This window comes from Panthera pardus, unplaced genomic scaffold (genome assembly GCF_024362965.1).
Source record: "Panthera pardus isolate Hobbes unplaced genomic scaffold, ASM2436296v1 HiC_scaffold_22, whole genome shotgun sequence".
Lineage (NCBI taxonomy): Eukaryota > Metazoa > Chordata > Mammalia > Carnivora > Felidae > Panthera > Panthera pardus.
In genome coordinates, this window is record NW_026526788.1 from 46,179,727 (window position 1) to 46,188,141 (window position 8,415).

At 47.7% G+C, this 8,415-nt stretch overlaps 1 protein-coding gene across 4 annotated transcripts in view; it reads left to right on the forward strand.

The window, feature by feature from the left end:
* Positions 1-8,415, forward strand: part of WDFY4 (WDFY family member 4) — a 295,826-nt gene that overhangs the window by 214,266 nt on the left and 73,145 nt on the right. For all 4 annotated transcript variants that reach the window (XM_019444889.2, XM_019444887.2, XM_019444885.2 and 1 more), the window contains 2 exons: positions 28-113; positions 1,637-1,699. In XM_019444889.2, the coding sequence (XP_019300434.2) occupies positions 28-113; positions 1,637-1,699 (149 nt within the window). The remainder of the gene's footprint in view (positions 1-27; positions 114-1,636; positions 1,700-8,415) is intronic.

Below are 8,415 nucleotides of genomic sequence, written 5' to 3' on the forward strand. Positions count from 1 at the left end.
AATGAAAGGGGTTTCTCCTCTTTATAGGACATTGCCCTGGAGCTCTTTTTCCAAAATGGATATTCCAAGTTTCTTGTCTTTCACAACAACGATCGGAGTAAGGTCTTCAAAAGGTAAGGGTTTGAAAATCCTCCTCGGAGAAAACTGATCATGAATTGAGAACAGGACAAAGACAGCTCAGCTCTGTTCTCAGGAGAACTGTTCTCAACCCACAGCAAGCAAGATTTAGATCAGACATGGGAAGAACCTATTGACATACGGAGCTATTGAATCATGGAATGAAGTATAGAAAAAGATGCAGAAATGCCTTCCTTAAATCCAAGAAACAGGCTCCATTTCATGGACTGAAGTGGTTTAGGACAGTAATGACTAAAGGGGGAAAAACTTGTGCAGACACAACACATTTAAGAAGCTGGCTGTTTAATGGGCCTTCCAGAATTTTCTGGCTTGGCTTTTTAATTTTCCAAATAATTTTTTTTGGCTTAATCTTTTCTTTTTGATCCCAGTTGCCAATTTTAGTTGTTCCAATTTCATATTTCACTGGAAAGAATTCCAAACAACTGATTTCCCACTTCTTCATGGAACATCTTTTTTCTTTCTTTAAAGAGAGAAGCCTGCTGTTTTAGTTTAACTTCTTTCTTCAAATAGATTAATGAATCAGTCCAAGAAATCTATGCTAGTGTTTAAATTTTTTTAGTTCTAATGGTTCTTTTTTTTTCATTATTATTGAAGTTACAGATAAATAGATCTGTGGAGAATCTAGAAGGGCTAGAAAGGAAAGCAGGTTCCTAGCCATAGACAGACAACACAGAGAGTGTATTAACAGAAGTTGGGGGAGGGTATGTTCCGCTCCACTTTGGGTTGGGAGTTCTGAGGTGATATTTGACACCCCCAGTCTGGGAAGCCCCATTTTGTGCTCAGAAGTTCTAGCCTTGTCTTCCTGTTGGCCCTGGCCAGTCACTGGCACTCCAACCAGCTGCTGGGTCCAAAGGGCAGGGCCAGAATGGAGAAAACAACTCCTGCAGAGAGGCTGTTTGCGCCAGCTCTGGGCACATCTCCATTGACTGTGAGCCTTCCTCTGAGGCGCCTCCAAGGGGCGCTGTTATATTGCCTCCCCAAATTTTCTTCAAGTTCCATTTTAGACACAACTGAGGAGGTAGATAGTGCCAGGCTGTACCTCACATCCATTTCTCCCTGTGATTTCTGTATGTTAAGCATAGTTTGTCACGGTTAATCTAGAAGTTTTATATATCCCTCGCTCAGGCAGTGAATGTTGGCCATCCCCTCCATGACTTTGCCTCAAGGAGCCTTAAATTAGATGGCATTTTCAGTGGTTGCTGGAATTGGCAATGGGAGGATTGTCAAGTGCCTGGCCCAGAGGAGGTATCCAAAACACATACATGGCTTTTATTGTAACTATTGTTTTATTACCATTTTTATTAAGGCCAGAGTGTATAATGCCAGGGGATGCTGCCTCAGAGGTGCACCTGGGTCTGGTGTTCATTCCCTGGGGACAGGATGGGGTATGGGAGGGGCAAGTCTGCACCCTGCCTCTTGACTGGCACCAAAACTGTCTCTCTGGTGGTGGAAGAGTCTTGACTCTGCTGCTGGAATGATCTTTTCCTTTTTTGTTTAGCTTCTGCTCTTTCCAGCCCAGCTTGAAAGGGAAAGGCATCACGGAGGAGCCTCTCAATCTAAGGTAATGGCACAGGCAGGAGCCCAGCCGTGCTCTCTGGGCATGGTGCTGGCCTTGCTTGGATTGTCTTCATTTGTCTGATCCTACCGTAAAGAAGCATCCAAAGATGCATCAATCCGCATCCTCCTCCATTTTTCTCCCTCCCATCCCCACCCTCTCCTCCTACTCCTGGAGTTCCTTCTGCCAATGAAACCTCTACAAACAGACTTGGAATTTCATGTGCTCTGTGGCGTTTTCAAACCAAAATGCAAGAAGCGGCCCTCTGCCCACGGTGGGTGGGGCAGGTCACCTGGTGTGGTGTCAGCCCAGGCTCAGCCTTGGTGTCAGGGCCCCAGGGGGGGGTCGTGAGCAATCTCAGGTTGTCCCTCCTATATGAGACTCTCTGAAAGCTCAGAAGCTAAATTAGCAGACGGTGGAATGTGAGGCAGATAATAATTCATGAATCTGTGATATGGAGCATCCTCACCGGGGAACGGAAGGCTGACAGCCTCCTCCCAAGGCCTCCGTTTACAAATACCCGCTTCTCTAGAAGGCTAACTCGGGATTGGTGAGTGCTTTTATTTCAATTAGGAGTGAAACTGGAAGAAGAAGGTGGTTCCTGATTTTTTCCAGGAGTATGATGGATAGAGTAGAGAGGGGTGTCCCCAGGAGTGGCATTCAAAATATAGTGAAAAAAAAACACCAAAAAACCAAAATATTTGTAATGACCATGGAATGGGTACCACCAAACCATGCACAATGATTTATCAATAGCTTGTTACATGTGGTGGTTGTTGTCTGACAGAGCAAAGTACTCAAAACCTCCCCTGTCCTTATTGAGTTTACATTTTCTTTTTTTTTTTATTTAAAAAAAATTTGTTTAATGTTGATTTATTTTTGAGAGAGACAGAGACAGAATGCAAGTGGGTTAGGGGGCAGGGAGAGAGGGAGACACAGAATCGGAAGCAGGCTCCAGGCTCTGAGCTGTCAGCACAGAGCCCGACATGGGGCTTGAACTCACGAGCTGTGAGATCATGACCTGGGCCAAAGTCAGACACCCAACCGACTGAGCCACCCAGGCACCCCTTGAGTTTACATTTTCTTGAGGAGGACCAAAGAAAACAATGTAAATGAGTGAAGTATAAATATTAAAAAAAAAGTCGGTAGAGGGAAGGGTTGAAATCTTAGACAGGGTGGTTAAGGGAAGCCGTCACCGAGAAAGCAATATTTGAATTCAGATGTGAACAAAGTGGGGAAGGGAGTTCTGCAGGTAAACGGGGAAGGAGCATTTCAGGCGGAGGGAAGAGCAAAGCAAAGGCCCCGAGGGGGAGCACAGTGGGCTCAGCTGGGGCCAGAGTGCTTGGGGTGCAGGGAAGAGAAGGGAGAGGGGTAGCAGGAGCTGCTTCATGCAAGCCTTAGGAGCTCCTGCTAATGGCACTGGCCTTTGCTCTGAATAAGTGGGCAGTATCAGAGGAATGATGTGACCCAACTTAAATTTTAAAAGAATCACTCTGGCTTCTGTGTCAAGATGAAGCGTAGCCGGTCAAAGGCAGAAGCTTGGGAGTCCGGTTAGGAGGCTTGTGCAGTCAGGCGGCTGAGAGATGGTGACGGCTTGGAGGGAGGTGGGGTGGCAGGAAGACGGTTTGAAGGGCTCTGTTTATGGACATGTTTTGAAGGTACATCTGCTGGGATTTGTTGACGAAGCAAGTGTGGGGTGTGTGTGTGTGTGAGAGACAGAGGGGACTTAGAGACCAAGGCTTTAGGCTCGAGCAAGGGGGAGATGAAATGGGAGCACCGCAGGAAGAAGTACTATGGGGTGCGTTGCTTATCAGGAGCTGAGTTGTGGACATGTTAATTCTGAGATGCCTGTCAGACACCAAGTGGAGGTGTCCAGTAGGCCAGCGGGTGTATAAGTTTAGACTTGAAGGGAAAGGTCCAGGTGAGATGTAAATTTGGAATAGTATCTAAAGCCGTGAGCCTGGCTAAGATCACCAAGAGAATGAATGCACATGGGAAAGAGGTCTAAGGACTGTGCCTTGGGGTCTGCCAACCTTTAGAAGTGAAGGACACGGAGAGGAGCCAGCAAAAGAAATTCAAGCTGTGGCCAGGAAGGCAGGAGGAGCTGCAGGTGTGGAAGGTGTCCTTTAAGCCACGTAGAGTGTTCAAGGAGGGAGCGGCCAGCTGTGTTGGTGTCCAAATGTTATTGGCAGGCCAAGCAAGAGAAGAGCTAAGGAATGACCATTGAATTTTGCAACACGGGGGGGCACCGATCACCTTCGAAAGACCAGTCGGAGTAGCTGCCAGCGGAAGCCTCCCTTTAGTTGGTAGTATCCCTTTAGTTGGTAGATTTAGCGGGGAGGTCCAGGGCGTGCCAAGGGATGGTCCAGCAGGCCGGGGCAGTACTGGGCAGGTGGAGAGGGGGGTAACTGTTTACAAACTGGAATGGACATATCTCAATAGTTCAACAATGGTACAGTCCTAACTGTGCATATTAGCTCAATATCAGCCCTGGCGACCTCATATTATTTCTGTTTCATACAAACGTTAATGTCCACACTTGGATTTCTCTGCAACGTTTCAGGGCAGGTATGTAAAGCCACTTCAAACTAACTGAAGCAGAAAAACAGATCCATCACCTCATCTCCCTGGAGACCAACAAAGGTCTGGCTCCAGGCACGGCTGGATCTCTGGACTCAATAAACCCCACCCACTGTAGCCGTGTATTTCATAGGGAGGATTTCCCTTGAGTTGACTCGGTTCTTGGCAGGCTGTCCGAGCATAATGGCATCAATGTCCCCAGTAGCTCCAGGCTGACAGTCAGTAAGTTAGGAATTCTACCATATGGGGAGTGCTCTGTCCCAGTAATTCTAGCAAAAATCTCAAAAATAAGTTTCATTTGCCAAAGTTAGGTTAGTGCCCATCCCAGAACTAATCAAGTGCTTTCACGGGCCAGATCAGTGTCACGTGCCCACCCATCTTCTGGGAGTGGGATCAGTCCCACCCAGCAACGTAGACCAGACTGACAGGGTGGTGGTTCCCCAAGAGAATCAAGGTTCTGTGATGACAAGAAGGATGAATCCTGAGGGGTGAGCAAAGAAGATGGCCATCGACTGCTCATGTGGAGAGCTCCCCAGGGACTACAGCACTTCACTGAACCCATTTGTCTCTGCAGATCACCCTCCTATAAATTATGCCTGTGATATCACTCTGTGGGCATGCAGCTGTCCCCACAGCCGTGAGCCTCACTCTGTCCATTTCAATACCGTTGCTCTCAGAGTCTTAGAGATGCCTTGCCCCAACAATGCATACCTATGTCCACACAAGTAAGCTTCTGAATTTCTGCCTCGGGACTGGGGAGGGAAGTCCCAGAGCAGAGGGAAGAATACATACGAGGAGCTCCACTATGGAGCTATGGCCACATACATACGTACGAGGACCTATGACCACTAAGTTGGGGGTCTGTACAAAAGTGACTGCCAAGTAGGAGAATTATTGGCCCAGAGGTGAGTCAAAGGTGTGGAAATTACTCATCACTCATTCATAGGGATGACCCTAGACACCAACCTGTGTACCACCTTGCACACGTGGGACAACCAGGCACTGTGCTAATTTTATTTCCATTTTATTTATTTTCTTCATGATGGCTATCTGAGCCATTGGATCAGGATCTTCCGGGGCCATTTCACACCTGCCTGGCACAGCCCTAGGACAGCTCCAAGCATGGAGACCCTTGGGAAGTATAAAACAGGAAAGGTCTGGAGTCAGTTGGGAACAATGCATAGCGTGCCAGAGAAATGCTTACATAAGCTCGTGGAAGGCATTCGACAAAATGAGGAAGCCCCAGTGGGAGCACTGGTCCTAGGCTCTAGGCCCACCCAAGCAGCCAGGGACCTGGTGGGACTGTGCTGCAGTAGCCAGCAGTGGGCTTTGAGATTGAACCAGTTTGGGCTTGTAGTAGGTGCTCAATAAATACTGTAATTCCTGTGCTTAGTTTTAGCACCACATGTTTATGGAACATTTGATTAAAAACAGGTGGCTGTCTGTGCTCTCAGATCTTGTGCATCTCTCCTTTCCAGTCCACCTCCCACCAGCCCCACTGTACCATCAGGAGTTTCAGAGAGGGAAGGCAACAGTGGTGCCCAGGCTTAGGAGGGCTTGGCTGGCCATTGTCCCTACGCATAGAGAAAACCTGATGATTTTCCATTTGGATTACATACCATGAGTCTTGAAGTATCCCCATTTGCTTTTTGGACATTCTGATGAACATGAGCTTCTCATCTCTGATAGAAGTGTGCGGTCCATTCCGAGAGTTTTCAACTAGCCCAAGAGGCTTGGCCTGTGCTGTGGGTTTTGTATCTTCAACTCCCAGCTCTCAAAAGCTGATTTGGCCCCTCTCCAGGCCATTCTACATACATAGGAAACCAGAGCTTTTGGGTGCCAGAGTTCTGCCTGAATTCCAATGACAATGGCTGCCTCCATAACTGAATTCTAAGGAGGTTCTGTAGGCCTGGATCCTAAATGGGAAATACTTGTAAAAGCTGGATGAGCCTGGGATCTGTAATCCATCTCTGTGTCCCCATGGTACAAGACTAGAGCATTCTAACGGCAGCAAGGTGGCATAATCAGATATAGATATTCATGGAGTGTAAGACTCTGGAAGCCTCCAGGAATTTCTTATATAAAGTCAGCTAGACACTTGGCCAGCCAAGTTTCTGACAGCCAGAAAGCTCCACAACGTAAGACGCAGGCAGGCTCTGCTGAGATGTGAGGAGGACCAGTTGGAAAAACCGAAACAGTAGCTGAAGTGACAGGGAAAGGGCAGCTGGTTGAGAATGTATGTGAGTAAACACACATCCTCACACTCGTTCTCTGTAACCTCCACAAAGGGCTGCAAACAGCTTCAAAATTAAATGCAGCACCAGTACACCATTCATTTAGAAATGACCCCAAAGGTGCACCTGGGTGGCTCAGTGGGTTGAGTGTCTGACTCTTGATATTGGCTCAGGTCATGATCCCAGGGTCGTGGGATCAAGCCCCATGTCAGGCTCTGCACTGAGCGTGGAGCCTGCCGGAGATTCTCCCCCACAACCTCTCTCTCTGCCCTTCCCCGCCCCCCACTCTCTCTCTCTCTCTCTCTCTTGAAAAAAAAGACCCCAAAATTCCTTTAAAGGAGACAAAAGTAGATGTGAGTAGGTTAACGAACAACTAGATCAGGTAAATAGAGTGATCTAGTTACCTAATTATCCTGACACTAGGGAAAAAAATGCAATTGTCCTGGGTTACATTATTTTCCAGGGTCAGAAAACAAGAAACAGGGGACTTCGTGAACTCTTTTTTTTTTTTTTTTTTCTAGCAAATACTTTCTCTTGGCATTGAATGTTAAATTTGTCCTTATCTAAAGGGTAGTGGGTACCAAAGAAGGCAGTTCCCTTTTCACATGATATGAAAAAAGAGCCCTGCAGAATAGAATCTTCTATACTGATACTCTGAAAAAGTAGGGCCCTAACATTTGGACTTATTTCTGTACATTTCTTTGGGATGCCCACGTGATCTGGATCTGTTATGTTTCTTCCCAGTGGTCTCAGTTCCTGTTGAGCCGAGAATTTAGAAAACTCTCACCGAGATGAGAAAAGGCTTGGATGGTTATCTGGTTCTTCCCTTGGGTCTCTGCTGTACACAGCACATGCTTTTAAATGGGCTAGAGGCATCCTTCCATAGCCACGGTCTCTGACGTATCGGAAATGCTCCCTTGCCGTGTCATCAGGGCAAGGTGTCCCTGGGCTGGAGGAGGCCGTTATGTATGTGGCAGGCTTATCTTTAGGACCTGATTGTGTCTGCGTATTTGTAATTTCTGAAGTGTTCTCTCGATTGCCTAGCTTACTTAAATATAATGTTTACGAGAAAATGCACTTTTTGGCACAAAGTCCTGCAGTGGAGGGTTGTTGGAGTTTCCTTTATAGATTCCCTTTGAAAAACAATGCAAGACAAGAGTTCAGAAAAACACCCATGAGAACTTATCAATTCCCACGAGATGATGAACTTTCTTGATAGTCAGTCGTACCCTCCAAGGCCCCACTGCTAGCAGCGTGGAGGCTAAAACTCAAGTACCTGTCCCCCCCATGACCGTTCCTTCCGTTCTACTCTCCAGAGATCAACGCTGTTGACCAGCTGGGAGGCTAGGGGTCTGTCATGTGAATAGACTGCTTTGATAAAGATAGCTTCGACCCCATGGCTGAGTGCAGGAACATGCCCCTTGTTCTTGGGAAAACAGCCCCGGGAGGGCAATTGCCGAGACTACACCACTCAGACCCCGGGGGTCTAGAGCAGAGTTGCTGGAACCGGAGGTGAACTAAACAACCTGGTGGAATAACCAATGCCCCAGCATTGAGGAACTTTTCACATGGTTGGCTCAATAGGCCACGAGCAGCTGAGCCTGGTGGCCTCCAGTGAGCACTGCCTGGGTCACGCGCAGACCTTGGTTTCGGGCCCCGTTCATGTCAGTCTTCTGTCTCTTGCTCACATCTCCTCTTTGCCATACCCTTGGCCATGACCTCAGACCCACTTCTAGGTAGAAGCGTAAATCAAGCCTCTCTGTCTACCCCAAGCTTGGCCCCTTTGTCCTTCCAGCTCCACTTAGTCACGTTGCTTGCATTGGACCAAAGGGGGTCGGGGAGGGGGGGTGAAAACCTAGAACTGGGAAGGGAGAGACTCGCTGGCTCAAGGTCCCCCACCCAACTTGC